General features: G+C 37.3%; 1 protein-coding gene across 3 annotated transcripts in view; it reads right to left on the bottom strand.

Annotated features, from left to right (window-relative positions):
• Positions 1-21,184, bottom strand: part of LOC6032419 (A disintegrin and metalloproteinase with thrombospondin motifs 16) — a 301,763-nt gene that overhangs the window by 216,956 nt on the left and 63,623 nt on the right. For all 3 annotated transcript variants that reach the window (XM_038251357.1, XM_038251356.1, XM_038251358.1), the window contains exon 3: positions 7,014-7,586. In XM_038251357.1, the coding sequence (XP_038107285.1) occupies positions 7,014-7,586 (573 nt within the window). The remainder of the gene's footprint in view (positions 1-7,013; positions 7,587-21,184) is intronic.

The raw sequence follows: 21,184 nt of genomic DNA, 5'->3' as shown, positions 1-21,184 counted from the left end.
AAAGAGACGAAAATTATCGCGAAAAACAGGACTGCGCGTCCCCAGAAGCACTGAACTTATGACGGCATTATTCAATTATACTGACCAATCACCCCATGCACACAAACAGCCACACAAAAGAGACGAAAATTATCGCGAAAAACAGGACTGCGCGTCCCCAGAAGCACTGAACTTATGACGGCATTATTCAATTATACTGACCAATCACCCCATGCACACAAACAGCCACACAAAAGAGACGAAAATTATCGCGAAAAACAGGACTGCGCGTCCCCAGAAACACTGAACTTATGACGGCATTATTCAATTATACTGACCAATCACCCCATGCACACAAACAGCCACACAAAAGAGACGAAAATTATCGCGAAAAACAGGACTGCGCGTCCCCAGAAGCACTGAACTTATGACGGCATTATTCAATTATACTGACCAATCACCCCATGCACACAAACAGCCACACAAAAGAGACGAAAATTATCGCGAAAAACAGGACTGCGCGTCCCCAGAAACACTGAACTTATGACGGCATTATTCAATTATACTGACCAATCACCCCATGCACACAAACAGCCACACAAAAGAGACGAAAATTATCGCGAAAAACAGGACTGCGCGTCCCCAGAAGCACTGAACTTATGACGGCATTATTCAATTATACTGACCAATCACCCCATGCACACAAACAGCCACACAAAAGAGACGAAAATTATCGCGAAAAAACAGGACTGCGCGTCCCCAGAAGCACTGAACTTATGACGGCATTATTCAATTATACTGACCAATCACCCCATGCACACAAACAGCCACACAAAAGAGACGAAAATTATCGCGAAAAACAGGACTGCGCGTCCCCAGAAACACTGAACTTATGACGGCATTATTCAATTATACTGACCAATCACCCCATGCACACAAACAGCCACACAAAAGAGACGAAATTATCGCGAAAAAACAGGACTGCGCGTCCCCAGAAGCACTGAACTTATGACGGCATTATTCAATTATACTGACCAATCACCCCATGCACACAAACAGCCACACAAAAGAGACGAAAATTCAAAATGGTCAAGATATGATTTTTTGAAAATAAAAACTGAGTTTTTCGACGCGCCACGCAAAAAATCAGGAAAATGACGAAATTGGCAAAAAAAATCACCTTTTTTTTCACTAAAACTGCGATAACTTGAAAATTTCAGCGATGACCTATACATGTTAGGGATTCTATGACATTTTCCGGAATTCCATTTCCCGGAATGGACGTTTTCCGGAATGGACATTATCCGGAATGGACGTTTTCCGGAATGGACGTTATCTGGAATGGACAGTATCCGGAATGGACGTTATCCGGAATGAAATTTCCCGGAATGGACGTTTCCCGGAATGGACATTTCCCGGATTTTTTTTATATTACCTGATATGAGAATGAATGGAATCTTGCCTACTCACTTACTTGTGGTTAAGAATTATTTAGTTTGTACTCCGTTGGTTTTGACAACAATATGAATATAAATACATGAATGATAAAAAGAAAGTGAAATGTTCGGACATGAACAATAGAAGCAAGTGTTGACTATTGAAACAATACATTATCAACCACCACGAGATGTAACAATGTAGATCGATAGATATTAGATGTTTTTTACATTCTTTCAATGTGTTGTTATGTAAGAATTTTTCCTTCTTTTGTTAATCATTTGACTTATGTGACTAAATTCTATCATATTTTACTATAAAGCAGAATGATTATTTTCAAAGAAGGGAAAACCTCAAGAAAAAAAAAGCTTTTCAGAAAATCAATGTGTAATAAGTCCTGTCAAGAAAATAAATAGCTTGAGTGTATTTTTAAAGAATGAAAAACCTCAAGGAAAAATACATTATACATTGATTTTCTGAAAAGCTTTTTTTTTATCTTGAGATTTTCCTTCTTTAAAATACACGTTCTTTCATCAAAGTAATGGGATTTTATGTAAGAATTTTCCTTCTTTCGTTAATTCTACTAAATTTCAACTAGTTTTTGTTAAGGAACTCTGCACTATAAAGGCTAGTATGGAGATCGGAAGGAAAGGGGTCAAGAAACAGCTTTACGAACAGCAGAACAAAGGAGATGGAGCGTTTTCTTGGGGCTTTTCTTCACCCTCTCTGGCTTGCTTTCGCTGCCCCTGCTGCCCATTTGAAATTTTTCTTGACCGGTTCCTTCCGATGTGCGTATACCGCTTAAAGAAGAATGTGTTTTTTTTTAAAAAAAGGGAAATCCTCTAGAAAAAAAAGCTTTCAGAAAATCAATGCATAATGTATATTTTCTTGAGGTTTTCCCTTCTTTAAAAATACACGATCTTTAATCGATGTGATGGAATTTCGTGTAAGGGATTTCCCTTCTTGTGTTCAGTTGACTTTTGTGACTAAATTCTACCAAATTTTACTATAAAGCAGAATGTTTATTTTCAAAGAAGGGAAAACCTCTAGTAAATAAACAGCTTTTCAGAAAATCAATTTATAATGTGTACTTCCTTGAGGTTTTTCATTTTTTAAAAATACACTCAAGCTATAAATTTTCTTGGGGTTTCCCTTCTTTGAAAATAATCACCCTGCTTTATAGTAAAATTTGGTAGAATTTAGTCACAATAGTGACCTGATTAACACAAGAAGGGAAATCTCTTACACGAAATTCCATCACATCGATTAAAGACATTGATTTTCTGAAAAGCTTTTCATGTCTGCCTGTGCGGATCAATCGGACCACGCACTGGACTCACAATCGAGAGGTCGCCGGTTCGAATCCCGAGGCAGACGCAAAATGTTGAAAAATAGGTTTTGGGCACCTATCTATGCTTATGATTTTCTGAAAAGGTTTTAATTTTTCTAGAGGTTTCTCTTCTTTGAAAATAAACATTCTGCTTTATAAAAAAATTTGGTAGAATTTAGTCACAAAAGTCAACCGATTAACACAAGAAGGGAAATTCCTTATACGAAATTCCATCACATCGATTAAAGATCGTGTATTTTTAAAGAAGGGAAAACCTCAAGAAAATATACATTATGCTTTGATTTTCTGAAAGCTTTTTTTTTCTAGAGGATTTCCCTTCTTTAAAACAACACATTCTTCTTTATAGTGCAGAGTTCCTTAACAAAAACTAGTTGAAATTTAGTAGAATTAACAAAAGAAGGGATAATTCTTACATAAAATCCCATTACTTTGATGAAAGAACGTGTATTTTTAAAGAAGGGAAAATCTCAAGATAAAAAAAAGCTTTTCAGAAAATCAATGTATAATGTATTTTTCCTTGAGGTTTTTCATTCTTTAAGCGGTATACGCACTTCGGAAGGAATCGGTCAAGAAAAATTTCAAATAGGCAACAGCGGCAGAGTAAGCAAGCCAGAGAGGGTGAAGATAAGCCCCAAGAAATCGCTCCCTCTCCTTTGTTCTGCTGTTCGTAAAGCTGTTTCTTGACCCCTTTCCTTCCGATCAGCGTACTAGCCTTTAAAAATACACTCAAGCTATTTATTTTCTTGACAGGACACATTACACATAGATTTTCTGAAAAGCTTTTTATTTTCTTGAGGTTTTCCCTTCTTTGAAAATAATCATTCTGCTTTATAATTATTTGCTTATATTGGCAATTAGCGGCGAGAAATATTAAACTAACCTAGGACAGAAAGAGGAGAGACAGAATTGAAGATCGCGACAACAGTTTTTTCAAATCTTTTGTCACATGGTGGATAGATCCAGACAGGGCGCTGGCAGTTATAAGGGGAAAGGAGGTGCTGCTTTATAGTAAAATATGGTAGAATTTAGTCACATAAGTCAAATGATTAACAAAAGAAGGAAAAATTCTTACATAACAACACATTGAAAGAATGTAAAAAACATCTAATATCTATCGATCTACATTGTTACATCTCGTGGTGGTTGATAAAGTATTGTTTCAATAGTCAACACTTGCTTCTATTGTTCATGTCCGAACATTTCACTTTCTTTTTATCATTCATGTATTTATACACAGACAACAGACGTTTGGGCTCGATTCTTCCCTTGTGTAAATCATTGCTACAGATTTTTTAGTTGTGGCAATCCGTTTGTGGCGCTGCAGTCGCTTTGCCCTGACACATTGCCCGCTGTCAAAATATCGCTTTCCGCCTACTTTCATTTTGTTGGTTTTCAATGTTTATAATCGTTTGTACTGGTTCTGGTGTTTGAGGATCGCTTGCATTAGAAATCCGGTGGGGGAATCTGACGCGCCGGGGAGAACATTCAAGACCTTTGGTATGGCGACGAGGGTTCGCCGGAAGTGGCGGCACTTGAAGGTGGGGTGGGTTTCGTTGGCGTTGAAGAGGTTGATGCCATGGAGGTGAGCGTTGAAATGATCGTGGTAGCTAGTTTGTCGGTTCCGGAGATAATCTTCGGAATGCGGTCGTTTGGGGCCAAAACGTTTACGGGGTTGGCCGTGATAATAGCTCTTGCTGATGGCGCCGATGACATCCAGACTTTACCGTGTCATACCTTGCTGTTTTTCCTTCTTCGACAGTTCCGGATTGTTTCGTTTCTGGTTCCGGATCTTTTATCCTCCAAGAAACGCTTGCCCATCCTCCCGATTTCCACCGGGTCTCCTCCTTATTTTCGCTCACCTCTGTTGGTTTTGTTTATAAACACAACCAGCAAGAATTTGACAGCCTCAAGCGCGGCCTTGGTTGCTGTGTTTAAAAAAGCATCAGATTAGACTATTTTTTTAATATTGATAATTAAATGAAAAAAAAAAATCCATGTGCTCGTAAATCGTGTTAATTAATAATTAAAGTAGATTTACTATAGCATAAAAACATAATCTTTACCTTTTAATTTTTTTTTTCGAAAAATTGAAATAATATATTTTTTAAACATTTTTGGGTGATGCATTTTCAAACACACCTTCTCAGAAAACCATCATGGCTGCTTTAGAGAGTGGCAATAGGCTAACAGATGGCGCTAGTAGATTAGCAGGATGCGGCAGCCATGTTTTTACATACGATTTTCAAATTATTTTGTTCTAGCCGCTACGTCTGTTGTCTGTGATTTATATTCATATTGTTGTCAAAACCAAAGGAGTACAAACTAAATAATTCTTAACCACAAGTAAGTGAGTAGGCAAGATTCCATTCATTCTCATATCAGGTAATATAAAAAAAATCCGGGAAATGTCCATTCCGGGAAACGTCCATTCCGGGAAATTTCATTCCGGATAACGTCCATTCCGGATACTGTCCATTCCGGATAACGTCCATTCCGGAAAACGTCCATTCCGGATAATGTCCATTCCGGAAAACGTCCATTCCGGGAAATGGAATTCCGGAAATTGTCATAGAATCATGTTAGGGTACCAAAATTTTCGTAATTGAAATACGCAACTTTTGGTACCCTAACATGTTTAGGTCATCGCTGAAATTTTCAAGTTATCGTAGTTTTAGTGAAAAAAGTTGATTTTTTGCCAGTTTCGTAATTTTTCTGATTTTGCGCGTGGCGCGTCGAAAAACTCAGTATTTATTTTCAAAAAATCATATCTCGGAAACGTACGGTTCGACATCGCCAATATTTATATATATAGATGTGAAATTTTCCGAGGAATCCGATAAAAATATTTTCAGACATAGGCTCTTTGGTCCAGACACGGTCAAAACGGTATTTTAAGTTTTCATACGACTTTTTCAATAGTTAAGCTAGATTTTTGAAACTGATATGATTTTTTGAAAAAAGTGTGTTTTGCGAAAAATGACAAAAATTGCCATTTTTTGAACCACCCTAGCACGATGTAGGTCACCCTAATGGCCTAACAAAAAAATACGGGTCTAATTATTTTGGCCAAGGAACCCCCAGAAAAATTTTGAGCCCGATCGGAGAACTTTTTTTTCGGTTTAGGCTCTTTTCAAATGGAGTTGCTGTATATTATTAAAATTTAATATTACAAACTTATGAAAAAATATTTTAAATAAAACCAATACTATTTTCTTTCATATTTTATTATAGGTATGAAAACACTTTGATATTTTTCAGAATTAGGTAAAGTTTACAGAAATTTCAACTGCTAAACAGTTTGGTAAACTGGAAATTACCGAATTCGTTATAAAAAATACCAAAATTCGGTAATAAAGTTCATTGTTGTTCATCGTACAACCGAAATTCGGTTTTGATAATTTTGAAAGATTCGGTAAAACGGGAAAAAAACATTCTAAATCCTTGAAAAAAAAAAAATTAACAGCCACTACAATGCAAATTAACACTTATTTTTTTTAGGTAATATCTGGAACTGGAAGCTCATAAAATCGTTATCGCAAAAGATTTGAATTCGTCCAACATTCGAAAAAAAATATTCTTATGTAAAATCGTCTGGGGAATACGATGGTGAAGTTTGGTTCAAAATTTATTCGCATGTATGGTAAGAAAATTGCGTGAAAAGTTTTCAATTGCGCAAAATGTATCAAAATTCGACTCCAATCGAAAATCGGATGAAGCCATACAATTCAGCGTCCAATTTCTGTTATAAATAACTGTCAAGTTTCGCTCTATAATTTTTCTGTTTCCGAGATAAGGACATTTGAGAAAAGGAGTTTTTTTTAAATTACGAAAATCGCAAAACTTTGGGGCGGTGCCAAAAAGAAGGGGTGGTCATATTTGGTCAAAAATCGGGATTCTTACATGTTTTGATTGTATCAATAGCTCCTCCAAATTTGATCATGATTAGAAAAAGTCAATTTGGAGTGGTGTGCCGGTTGGTGCGAAATGACCAATATCCAATAACAGTAAGCTGAGAAACTTCAAATGCGTTTTTCTCAGCCTGCTGTTTTTGCATATGGTACATTTATGCGAACATGGGCAGTACAAGAGTTTCAAAATTGATGGTGGCTAGATAGATTTTTACGGGTAACATGAACTAATTTCAACTTGAACACAAATCTTAAATCAAGTCATTTTATAAATACAAGTATGTCCATTCTGTTGTGTTTTCATGTTTACTAACAAGAAATAAATGGAAAAAACTCACCTCTTCGTGTATTTCCTCATACACGAGACCCTGCGTCGCGTTCGGGTCGACGCGCACGTTCCACATGCGCAACGAGTGCGGTCCTTCCTCCCCGAACAGCCCCTCGGTTTTCTCCAGCGTCAGGTTGACACTCTCCCCGAACGCACTGAACGACACCCGGTGCTGCTTGATGTCCCGAATGCTCACGTCGTCCCCGATCTTGTTCTCACTATCTGCCGGCTGCTTCGCCGGGGGTTGCATCTCCGGCAGAATCTGCTCACTCACACTACCCCCACCGCCGGTTGCTTCCGGCTGCTTCACAGTCCGCTTCTTGGCCGGAACTGCACTCTCACTTGCCTTCTCACTGAACCTCACTTTGCTAAGATCTTTCTTCACGTGGTGATTCCCGCCCCCTCCACCGTCCAGCTGATTGCCACCTTTTGAGGGACCTGTCTCTATGCTTCGCTTCCGGCGACCAACCGAGGGTTGGTTTGTGTGGTGCATCAGCTGGATCAGCTCGTAGTGTGGAACCGCGTCCGGGTGGTCCACGTGGAACACCTCCTGCAGCTGGGCCGTAGACATCTGTCGGTGGATCTGTTGAGAAAATAAAAAAAATTAAAAAAAAACTCTTCAACTTTAACGAATCATTAATTTCTTTTACAAAGAATTGCGAAAATTAATAGTAAAAAAACCAAGGTCTTGTGCGGTCTGATGAGCCGCTAGTGTTGTCGAGTGTCTTCAGAAGAGACCACTCAATGCAACACTCCTTGCATCCAAATTTGCACATCAAAGAACGAAGTGATGTCCTACCGTGCTGACGACAGCGATTGCACAAGTTCAAAGGTGCCCAAAGAACCGTCCAAGCTACAATTCCATGGGCAATCAAAATTCTTGCTTTGCCAAGAGTTCAATTAAGAATAGTACCCCGGCGTGTGTATGTGAGGCCATTCTTCAGCCTCTCTAGAACCTACGACAGTTTTTCATTATTGTAGGTCTAAGTGGACAAATATGTGAAAATAATGAGCTTCTCATCGCGTGCTGAAACTGCTTGTAGACACCTTCCTTCTTGTCCGCAGTGCAATTACCACCGCGATGATTGCGGCTTTTAAGCGGACTCTTCAAGCGATCCGCGGTCGTCAACGAGACTAAGTAGACGGTTCCGTTGAAAATGAGTTGAGTTCTGTTTTTGTCACCACTCGACGGTAGCCTTCTCGTCGTCAGCTGCTACAACTCAGTGATGATTAAGGCGATTAGAAGACTCAACTTGATTAATCGGACAAAATTCACGTCCAAGTGACGAAATGAGCGACAGAACAAATGGCTGCGGCTTAAGCCAGTGGTGTTGATGGGGCTAGTACAAATGGTGGAACGATTTGATTATTGCTTTAATGTTACTGGTTGACTTGAAACTATAATTTGCTATATTATGAAATATAGTCTTGATATTGTATACTTAATTAATTTGAATTCATGTTCTGTTATTTATTTGAAAAACTAAAACTCCCTACCTCAAATAGTTCAGAATACATCAATCAAAGTCTTGCTAAAGTAAAATCTTCTACTCTGCGATAGAATCAAGAATTTATGAACAAAGCCAAGCTCTGTCCAACCATAACTCTAACGCCGCTCAAACCCCCTTGCACTGGCTGCTCCAATTTCGTTCCGCAGACATCACAACACTTCACAACTCGGTGCATGTAATTTAATCTGATCCGCGATAAGCTGCGCAACTAAATTGTTATACCCATAAAAGAAGTTCCACACGTCGATCGGATCAACCACTCTAGATTAGGCGTCGATTTCTTGTGTACGCTCTAGCCATTTAGAAATCTACAATTACCACAGAAAAAAAAACCCAATCGATGGTTCGTGTCAAAACAGCATCGAATCCTCTGGAGATTTGCCCGGACCTCCTTGTAGAGCATGAGCATTGCATCAGTTTCCTCTACCAAGAACAACGCTCGTTCTCACGAAAAAAAAAACGAAACTATTGGCACTACGCCCCCCGGGGCATGGCCTTCCTCTAACGTGGGATTTCTGCTCCAGCGCCTCTGACGAGACAGGAGAAACCGGGACCGACGTTTTACTTCACCATCCGATAGAAGCTCAGTGGATAAGGCGGGAATCGAACCCGCGTCTCATAGCATCATCGGGATCGGCAGCCGAAGCCGCTACCCCTGCGCCACGAGACCCACCTCGTTCTCACACAATATGTAATTTAATTTGATCTTTACAGCAAACGTTCTGCGCTCAAATCGAGTGTCAAGATCAGGTTCAAAATTAACAAGAGTTTAAAAGCTATAAATTTGTGACCAACCGCCACCACACAAGTGTGGTGGAGTTTTGCAGATCTTCGATCGGCTGCCATATCTGGGGTGGTCTGCACATTCATATTTCACTCTCGGACGATGACGGTGGAGGTGGCTAAATCATGAGCGCCAGCGTAGATCGAAGATCGGATCTCGTTTCGCCGCGAGTCCGTGGAGTTCTCGGGTTCGCGTGTGTGGCGTGTGCCTCGCGTCCAAGCTCGCAACCTCTAATCGGGTGTACGCAACTGGAGGTTTGGAGCACGGAAAACATTATGCATTATTTTGAATGAAACTTAAAATTTTAAAATGATAAATAAATTAGTAACAAAAGTACATAAAAAACCCGATTTAATCCCACCTGGGGTGAGATAGAGCCTTTCTTACAAAAGGAAGTTAACGGCAGTTGATTTTTTTTTCAAAGAAATAGCAAAATAAAGAATGGTCCATTCATAATACAATTCGAAACTCAACCATATTTTTTTCATATAACTGAAAAGCGCTGGTTTTTGCCCCATTTGCCATGGCCGGTTGTAAGGCGTCATCCATAAAGTACGTACGCTCTTAGGGGGGGAGGGGGGGGTTACCGAAGGTGTGACAAGATGTGACGAAGGGGGGAGGGGGGGTTTTTGAGATTTTGACGTCACGCTAGGTTTTTTATGATTGCATAATATTAATTTGAAATGTACACAATTTAGTTAAATCCTCTTTTCTAAAATTGCTTGCTTACTATTTTTTAGAAATACCGTCATCAGGGGTGACATTTGGTCTGGGGGTGAGATTGGGTCATACAAATTTCTGCATTTTTGTATGACCCAAACTCACCCCCCAGACCCCTGATGACGGTATCACTTTATAATTTATTAAATAGTCACTTTTTTCAGCTGGAACTTCAATATTTTGCAAATTCTTGCTTGATAAAAACAAATGCTTCGAAAGCAGGGTGTTCATAAGAAAACTGCTTTAAATGGTTTGAACTTATTAGATACAAAGCTTTGAAAAACAGTTTTCAAGATTTTTTAATACTTGAAAAACATTCTTGCAGGTCTTCTATTTTTAAAAAGATACAAAAAAAATTATATTGCAATATTTATCCTAAAAAATCTATAATTAGAATAATATAACATTTTTTTCATATTAAAATTGCCAAAAATACCAAAATTATGAAAGTTTAATGATGTAACAGCTATAAAAAAATCCCATCGAAAACAAGGGGGGGGGGGTCTGGCAAAATGTGACGTACTTTTTGAGGGGGGGTTCAACCTTGTGTGACAAAGTGTGACATAGGGGGGAGGGGGGGTTAATTTTGGCCGATTTTTGCGTGACATACAGTATGTAAAAAAAGTATTTACACCCCTTGGGCACTATGCACATTTTGTAATGAAACATGTAAACAATTTAATGTTGTTATAAACCTAGTACTACGTTTTGTTCAGAAACTCATGCCGAACATTTTGCTGCAAAAAGCTCATGAAAAGATGTTTTCTATAAAATGTTATATAACAAATACTATTACAAAAATAAAAAAGGTGCAAAAAAAGTTTGTACACCTTCGAAAAATTAACATAAATAAAGTTATTTGTTGACAAATCACCATAAATCCAGTCTCCCAACTCCAAATAGGCATCCTTGACTGATTAAAAATAATTTGATTGAATATAAAGTTTACTAATTACTTAGTATAAAAGTTTATATAACTCTGAAATTCTATATAAAACTTATCTAAACTTAAAAACTTTCATTTAACTAAATGTGAATATATTACCACAGAATTGCTAAATAAACATTCTGGAGTGGGTATAACACCGCTAGAATAGATTTTTCGTTGGAATTTCATACCCCCGGAATTACGTCGTCCAACCGGTCCACAATTAACAAGTCAACCTATGTGGCATCGGAAAGGGCATAAAATTTCCGATCTTTTGATACCCAGACATCTAGGTTTTCTATAAACCCACGTTTTTAAATACCTAGGCAAAAACGTTGTTATGGTTTCGTTTGAGCAATCTGCCAAAATGTATGGAATTTCGTAATTTTTGTTCTCGTGGATCAAACTTACTTTTTGCCCAGGTATTTAAAAACGTGGGTTTTATAGAAAACCTAGATGTATGGGTATCAAAAGATCGGAAATTTTATGCCCTTTCCGATGCCACATAAGTTAACTTGTGAATTGTGGACCGGTTCGGATGCCGGCGGATTTTCCGACGACGTAATTCAGGGTTGGTACAAAATTCCAACGAAAAATCTATTCTATCGATACAAAGACCCTCAAAACGTTGTTATACCCACTCCAGAATGTTTATTTAGCAATTCTATGGTAATATATTGACATTTAGTTAAATTGAAAGTTTGCAAAATTAAGTTTAGACAAGTTTTATATAGAATTTCCAGAGTTATATAAACTTTTATACTAAGTAATTAGTAAACTTTATATTCAATCCAAATTATTTTTTTAATCAGTCAAGGATGCCTATTTGGAGTTGGGAGACTGGATTTATGGTGATTTGTCAACAAATAACTTTATTTATGTTAATTTTTCGAAAGGTGTACAAACTTTTTTGCACCTTTTTATTTTTGTAATAGTATTTGTTATATAACTTTTATAGAAAACATCTTTTCATGAGCTTTTTGCAGCAAAATGTTCGGCATGAGTTTCTTAACAAAACGTAGTACTAGGTTTATGTCAACATTAAATTGTTTACATGTTTCATCACAAAATGTGCATAGTGCCCAAGGGGTGTAAATACTTTTTTTACATACTGTACTTTATGGATGACGCCCTATACATGAGATGAACTCTTGCCAAATATGAGCCCTATTTTCTTGAATGAAATACGCAACTTTTAGTACCCAAAAAGGTACAGGTCAACACTCAAATTTATAATTTATTATTTATTAAGGGTGCACAGTAACGAAGGAAGTTGTTGTCTTCTTATTCCAAAATTGTCTAACTTACGGACCCAATCCTGCAACAACGGGATTGTATAATTTGTCAAACTTTGTTGTAAATCACTTTGTGGACAGTACTTTAGGGGATGAATAAAAAAATATTTCAATAGTACCCGTAATTTTGAAGATACTAAAATGTCTGTAACAAAAATCTGGGTGCAAAAGCTCTGGTTGAAATATATAACGATGATGTTATCTATAATACTCAATACTAACACTGTTAATTAAAGTTGTCAGATGTCAAGTATTTGTTATTTGTACCTTCACGTATACCTTTCGACTCAGAATCAAATTGTCTGTGCGTGTGTATGTCTGTAAGTCCGTGCACCGAAAAATATGCACACGATTATCTCCGGACTGGCTGAACCGATTTGGACCGTTTTGGTCTCATTCGATGCGTCTTGGGGTCCCACAAGACCCTATTTAATATTATGAAGTTTAGAAAAGTATAAAGTTATGTATGTATGTATGTATGTATGTATGTATGTATTTGAACCCCCGTCTTGGCAGGACTTGGCCATGACCACAGTATATTTCAACTGAGACGGTTCGGTTAGTAACCACCATATATCTCAAGAACCTTTGAAGCGAATACCTTTCTCTGGCTAACCATTTCTTCTGAAATTGTACGGACAAAGATCGGTAATGCATATGACTCGGGCCAGGCAATCCACGACTCCCTCGTCCAGTTCATGAGTATATGAGATGGCCCTGGGCTGTTTTGAGACGGTGTTAGTAGTTATATAATGGTTTGATATGTTATACCTTGTGACATTATTCCGCCACTACGGAACAAATCAGTTTAAGAGCATTAACTCCAAGATGGCCGACTGGTTAGCGTCCCAGACCATCAATCCAAAGGGTGTGAGTTCGAATCCCACCTGATTCTTAAAGGTTTTCGCCTTCCTCACCTTACTGAGGAAAGGCTATAAAATCACTCGAAAAATGAACTTCTTAATTCGACCTCGTAGACCCACCTTCACGTATACCTATCGACTCAGAATCATGTTCTAAGCAAATGTCTGTGTGGATGTGTGTAGGTGGGTGGACAAAAAATTGTCACTCGATTATCTCCGGACTGGATGAACGGATGTTGACCGTATTAGTCTCATTCGATCCGTCTTGGGGTCCCATAGGTCTCTATTAAAAATCAGCAAGTTTAGTTAAGTACTTCAAAAGTTATGCTAAAAAAACGATTTTGGCGTATGTCCGGAAGATTGTAAAAAGGGTGGTTTTTGCAAGAAACCCTATCATGTTATACATTTTCAGAAAGGTATTAAAAAGACCTTTCCAATGAGCCCAAAACATTGAAGATCTGACAACCCTATCAAAAGTTATTAGCACTTAAGTGTTATTTATACACTTTTTGGAGGCCGGATCTCAGATATTTCAGTAAAAATGATGTCCGGGTCCATCATGCGACCTGTCGTTAGTTAGATAATCGAAAGACCTTTCAAATGAGCCTAAATCGAGTGTCTTGCGAACCTTCGTGGTGAACGGACACTAGAGCTGCGGTATTTTTTACTACCTAAGCTCAGAGTTATTTCAAACAAAATTCACAGTCTTTTTAAAGACTACCTGAGTTACTTTCCAAAATTCTAAACAGTCTTTTCAAGACTAACCCCACCTGAAATTTTGTTGTATTTTACAAACGAAGCCATCTTTTAAGAGAACTTTGATTGCAAAATGCGTCAAAACAAAGGTAAACGCAAATCTTCTGAAGATTTGATCGTTACGTCGGTGAAGCGTTTGAACGCTAAACCGGCTAACGGAAACAGAAAGAAAACAGCCTCATCCGAGGTCTGATTCTGATTCTGAAAGTGAGGTTAATCCTCCAATCCCATTGGCAAATAGTTTCGGTGTTTTATCCGAAACTGTTGACAAGGATCCTTCTCCTCGTACTGAGCCTTCTGCCGTCGAGAAACGAGTAAAGGCTCCGCCAATTGTAGTGACTTCCGTCTCCGATTTGGCCAGCTTTCGAACGCAACTGAAGAATTGCAAGGAAACTTGCAATTTGAAGGTTTCGTTCCAGCTTGGTCGAAGAGGAGAATGTCGCTTGTTGACGGAATCTTTACAAGATCACCAAACTTTTGTTGGTTATTTGAAAACCACAAACACAATTTCTACACGTATGAGACCAAGAATGCTCGTCCATTCAAGGCGGTCCTGAAAGGTCTCTCCAACGACTTGTCGGTGGATGAGATCAAAAACGAACTTAAGGTGTTGCTTGGCTTTGCCCCATCCCAAGTAATACCAATGAAGAAAAAATCAAACGGGAATATTTCTCGCTTTGGTTTGACTTCACAATTTTATCTGATTCATTTCAACAGAAATGAAATCAACAATTTGAAACTTTTGGACAAAGTTCAGTTTTTGTTCCATGTACGGGTAAAGTGGGAGCATTTTAAGAAACATGGCGGTAATGGCCAGAATCTGACCCAGTGCCGGCGTTGCCAGGCATTCGGTCACGGTACTGATCATTGCGCCATGATTCCAAAATGCATGGTTTGCGGGGATTCTTCTCACGACAAGGACAATTGTCCCGTGAAAGAAGTCACCCAATTTAAATGTGCAAATTGTGGTGGAAATCACAAATCAAATTTCTGGGATTGCCCCATCAGAAAAAGGTTTTGGATTCTCGTGCTAAGCATCAGCCGAAATCCAAACCGAAATTTTCTCAAAGTCAGGTTGTACCTGCATCTTTAAATCAAACGTTCGTGCTGTCTCACTCGAACAATACCCCTACCGTGGAAAAGTTAGGTAACAGCAATGGTATTTCTTATGCCAACGTCGTTTCGGGTTCGGGTTCATCCACGAATTTTAAATCCTCTACCAATATTCCTGAAATTGGGCAGGTACCTCAAATTTCATTTGAAAATTTTTCTGCTGGCAACGCTTTGGGATCTTCTGATCTCGGCGATGTTACGTTTGAAAAAATGACTTTTTTGCAAAACTCACTGTTTGGTTTGATTCAAACAATGAGTAATGCTACATCCATGATGGAAGCTATCCAGATTGGATTAAAATTTGCGAATGATGTTGTTCTTACCCTGAAGTTTAATCATGGATCTAAGTAATTCCATCAATATTATGAATTTTAATGCTCGCTCTTTAAAAGCGAAAGAAAATGAATTTTTCAACTTTTTACGAGTTCATAACGTGCATGTTGCTGTTATAACCGAAACATTTTTAAAAACTGGCACTTATTTGAAAAGTGATCCAGATTATAAAGTTATAACCAATAACAGAATGAATCGAAATGGCGGTGGAGTTGCAATAGTTATCCACCGTAGTATGACTTATAGTACGTTACGTGACTTTAAGTTAAAAGTTATTGAAAGTTTGGGCATTGAACTTGAAACTTCTTTTGGGAAAATTATGATTGCAGCTGCATATTTGCCTTTCCAATGCACTGGGGAAAATAAAAATTATTTCAAAGGGGATTTGAATAAACTTACTCGGCATAGATCTCGATTTTTGATCATCGGTGATTTTAATGCCAAACACCAATCCTGGAATAATTCAAAAGTAAATTCCAATGGTAAAATTCTATTCAGAGATTGCACTTCTGGTCTTTATTCGGTTTTATACCCGAATGGGCCAACTTGCTTTTCTTCTGTTAGAAATCCATCAACAATTGATTTGGTTTTGACAAATCAAAGTCAGTATTGTGGTCCTTTAGTGACTCATGCTGATTTTGATTCTGATCACCTTCCAGTAACTTTTTCACTTTCTCATGAAGCAGTTACCAGACCCAATAGTTCTGTGTTTAATTACCACAAAGCTAATTGGGACAGGTATCAGCATCATATTGAGAACAATTTAAATCATGATTTTGTTTTAGAAACCAAAGCTGATATTGATTCAGCCTTGGAATCTTTAACTAATGCAATTTTGGATGCTAGGAATATTTCTATTCCTAAAGTCCAAGTCAAATTTGATTCTCCCATTATTGATGACGATCTTCAGCTTCTGATTCGTCTGAAAAATGTTCGCCGAAGACAGTATCAACGTTCTCGTGATCCTGCACTGAAGCGAATTCAAAAAGATTTGCAAAAGGTTATTGACCACAGGTTCACTCTCCTGCGAAATGAAAAGTTCGCAAGAGATGTCGAACAAATTAAACCTTATTCCAAACCTTTTGGAAACTTTCAAAGGTTCTTAAGAAACCTCAAAACCAATCCCTTCTTTAAAAGATGGTGATAATATTTTATTAACTAATGGGGAGAAAGCTCAAAAACTTGCTCAGCAGTTTGAGAGTGCTCATAATTTCAACTTAAATGTTCTGAGTCCTATTGAAAATCAAATTTCAATAGAATTTCAGAATATTGTTGAACAACAGTTTTCATCAGATGATGTTTTTAATACGGATCTGAATGAAATAAAATCTATTATCAAAAAGTTTAAAAATATGAAAGCCCCTGGTGAGGATGGCATTTTTTACATTTTAATTAAAAAATTACCTGAAGCAACTTTAAGTAGCTTGGTCAAAATTTGCAACAAATGTTTTGATTTGGCATATTTTCCCAGTAGTTGGAAAAATGCCAAAGTAGTTCCGATTTTGAAACCGGACAAAATCCTGCCGAAGCTTCAAGCTATCGGCCCATTAGTTTGCTTTCATCTATTAGTAAATTATTCGAAAGAATAATTCTTAATAGAATGATGACGCACATTAATGAAAATTCAATTTTCGCTGATGAGCAGTTTGGATTTCGCCTTGGGCATTCAACTACTCATCAGTTGTTGAGAGTTTCAAATTTAATTCGAAGCAACAAATCTGAGGGCTATTCTACTGGCGCTGCTCTTCTAGACATAGAAAAAGCATTTGACAGTGTTTGGCATAAAGGTTTGATTGCGAAATTGAAAAGGTTTAATTTTCCGATTTACATCGTGAAAATTATTCAAAATTATTTGACGGATCGTACTCTACAGGTATGTTATCAGAACAGCAAATCTGATCAACTACCTGTACGTGCCGGCGTCCCTCAAGGAAGCATTTTGGGTCCAATTTTATACAATATTTTTACTTCTGACTTGCCTGATTTGCCCCCAGGATGTCAGAAATCACTTTTTGCTGATGATACAAGCATCTCCGCCAAAGGTAGAAGCCTTCGTGTCATCACAAGAAGATTACAAAAAGCTTGGATATTTTCAATTCTTATTTGAAAGAATGGAAAATTACTCCAAATGCTGCAAAAACTCAACTTATTATTTTCCCTCACAAACCAAGGGCTGATTTTCTTAAACCAAAAGTCATCACATTATAAAGATGAATGAGGTAAATTTAAAGTGGGAGGATCAAGTGAAATATCTTGGACTTGCTTTTGACAAAACCTTACTTACAAGGATCACATTGAAAGTATCCAGGTTAAATGTAACAAATATATTAAATGTTTGTATCCACTTATAAACAGGAATTCTAGACTTTGTCTCAAGAATAAACTGTTAATTTATAAACAAATTTTCAGACCTGCCATGCTTTATGCTGTGCCGATCTGGACAAGCTGTTGCTTAACCAGGAAGAAAAACTTCAGAGGATTCAGAACAAAATTCTGAAAATGATTCTGAAACTTCCTCCTTGGTTCAGCACCAGTGAACTTCATCAATTAGCCGAAGTTGACACTTTGGATGTTATGTCCAATAAGATAATTGATGCATTTCGACAAAAATCATTGCAGTCTTCAGCTGCATTGATCCGCTCTTTATATAGTTTATAAGTTAGTTTTAAGGTATCCCTTTTCCCTTTTGTACATGTAGGACCTCCTACATTTGAAATCACTGAATAGCGAAAGCTACAATATTTCATGAATAAATGAAAGTTGCTAGTATTTAAAATTGAGGTGAAAAGTCATCGATTGTGATTGGACACTCAATAATATTTTAACTGAATGAATGTACATGGAAGAGAAAATCAAAATAAATATAAATTAAAATAAAAAAAAAAAAAAAAAAAATGAGCCTAAATCATCAAGGATCTGACAACCCTATCAAAAGTTATTAGCACTTAAGTGTTATTTATATACTTTTTGGAGGCCGGATCTCAGATATTTCAGTAAAATGATGTCCGGGTCCATCATGCGACCTGTCTTTAGTTAGATAATCGAAAGACCTTTCAAATGAGCCTAAAACATGAAGGATCTGACAACCCTATCAAAAGTTATTGGCACTTAAGTGTTATTTATATACTTTTTCGAGGCCGGATCTCAGATATTTCAGTAAAAATGATGTCCGGGTCCATCATGCGACCTGTCGTTAGTTAGATAATAGAGAGACCTTTCAAATGAGCCTAAATCATCAAGGATCTGACAACCCTATCAAAAGTTATTAGCACTTAAGTGTTATTTATATACTTTTTGGAGGCCGGATCTCAGATATTTCAGTAAAAATGATGTCCGGGTCCATCATGCGACCTGTCGTTAGTTAGATAATCGAAAGACCTTTCAAATGAGCCTAAAACATGAAGGATCTGGCAACCCTATCAAAAGTTATTGGCACTTAAGTGTTATTTATATACTTTTTGGAGGCCGGATCTCAGATATTTCAGTAAAATGATGTCCGGGTCCATCATGCGACCTGTCTTTAGTTAGATAATCGAAAGACCTTTCAAATGAGCCTAAAACATGAAGGATCTGACAACAAGTTATTGGCACTTAAGTGTTATTTATATACTTTTTCGAGGCCGGATCTCAGATATTGTGATAAAAATATTGTCTGAATCTTTCATGTGAACTATCGTTGGATAGGTTTTTTTTATCAGACCTTGCCGATGAGCCAGAAAAATTTAAGGTCTACGAACCCTATCAAAAGGAATGAGTAATAAAATTGATTTGTTAAACATGTTAAGGGAATGTTGCTATTTTTACTGAATGTATTGACTTTATGAATGTGAGGAAGGCACCAACCACCTAAAGGTGGATTAAGTAACGTTTTTTTTTTGTTCATATTCAAAGTTCAATTCCAGATTTCCAAATTTCAAGGGAACCGACCGGGATTTGATCCCTGAGCCTTCTGCATTCGAGGCAGAAGCCGCAACCATTGAGCCACGGAGCCGGTTAAGTTTAGAAAAGTATAAAGTTATGCTTGAAAAACGATTTTAGCTAAACTTCGAAAGATTGTAAAAAGGGTGGTTTTTGTAAGAAAACCCGTCATGCTATACATTTTTAGAAAGGTATTTAAAAGACCTTTCCAAAAGCAGATAACGTTGAAGATCTGACAACCCTATCAATAGTTATAACCACTTAAGTGTTATTTATACACTTTTTAGAGGCCGGATCTCACATATTTTGAAAAAAACGTTGTCCGGATCTACCATGCGACCTATCGTTGATAGGGTAATCAAGAGAACTTTCCAAAGAGTCTAAAAGATTGAAAATTGGACAAGCCTATCAAAAGCTATAAGTACATTAGTGTTTTTAATACAGTTGTTTTGATGCCGGATCTCAGATATTTTGATTAAATACCGTCATCAGAGGTGACATTGGGTCTGGGGGGTGAGATTGGGTCATATAAAAATGCAGAAATTTGTATGACCCAATCTCACCCCTCAGACCCAAACACCCCTGATGACGGTAAGTGTTATTGATACACTTTTTTGAGGCTGTGTATTCACTCTATGAATGTGAGGAAGGCACCAACCACCTAAAGGTGGATTAAGTAACGTTTTTTCGATAAAATCAGAAAATATCACAAACATTGAAAATTGGACCATTAGTTGCTGAGACATTGACATTCAAAAATGTGGGAATGTTTGGATGGGACTTCAATTTTCGTATTTTTTTTCTTTTGTTCACTGGGCACCATGCTAACCAGGTTTGGTACTCCGGGGCCCTCTGGGATGGGACATTGTATTTCCACGAATGCCGTGGCTCCATTTGCCGTGGTTATAGCGCCATTACTCGCTCTCTGTAACAGTATTCCCAATTTCAGTCCAAGCTTACCAAGTCATCATGATCGGGAGATCGATTTTTCGTTTACATTCCGCATTTCAAGATTTGATGTCTTTAACTTTCTCGTTCGAAGCAGATGGGAATCGAACCCAGAAACATTCACTGAAAAAGCAAACATCGTAACCATTCAACTACGGTTGCTCCGTTTCTGAACTTTTGCAGAAATAGACACTTTTCTTCTATTTTAAAACGATAGTTTTTTTTTCAGTTAAAATTAAAATTCAATTGGCTTTATCTAAACGGTGCACTTTGCCAAATTTCGATTGCAAATTTGATAGGGAAAAATCTCGTATGTTTGGCAAGTTAATCACTCGCTCCTTAAAGGAGCTATTGTTGAAAACTGAAGTCAACATTTTTGTTGTTTAAAATTTCATAAAGTTTTTTTTTTTCAGAAAAGCGCTCTTTAAAATTATTATTTTTTGGCTGCAGTATTTTTGCCTATACTTCTCCTTGGCTCAAAAGTTGTGTTTTTTGTCCTCTAAAATATATATAAAAATTCAAAAAATGATAATATTAATTTTGACAAAAAAACATTCTCTGAATTGTCCCCATAATTACCTTCAACTTTGCCCAAGACTCCAAATCGATCAGGGAATTCCTTCAAAAGTTACATACCATTTTTGTATGAACAGCTGTCAAAATTCTATGAAGACTTGTATGGGTGAACTAATGACACAAAATGGCCCGCACAAAGTTTAAGCCAAATAAATAATAAATAAATAAATAAATAAACAACCAGTCCATGCATTTATTTTCTTTTGGATGGTGCTGCTCTTCTGGGGGTGTATGAACACAATTTTTAACTTTTAAAGGTTGCTTATGTTCAAGACACTTTTCATAAAATCCTTACATATTTATAATGAGATTTTTATGGGTCAACAAAGAAAAATTAACATATCATCATAAATATGAAAATTATCTTTCAGAAATAATAATAAATATTTTAAAAATATTTAAATATGTGCGAGTTTCTAAGTGCAAATACGATCTT

Source organism: Culex quinquefasciatus, chromosome 2 (assembly GCF_015732765.1).
Source record: "Culex quinquefasciatus strain JHB chromosome 2, VPISU_Cqui_1.0_pri_paternal, whole genome shotgun sequence".
Classification (NCBI taxonomy): Eukaryota; Metazoa; Arthropoda; class Insecta; order Diptera; family Culicidae; genus Culex; species Culex quinquefasciatus.
The sequence above is the reverse complement of the archived record's forward strand: the minus strand, read 5'-3'. Positions and strand labels throughout refer to the sequence as shown.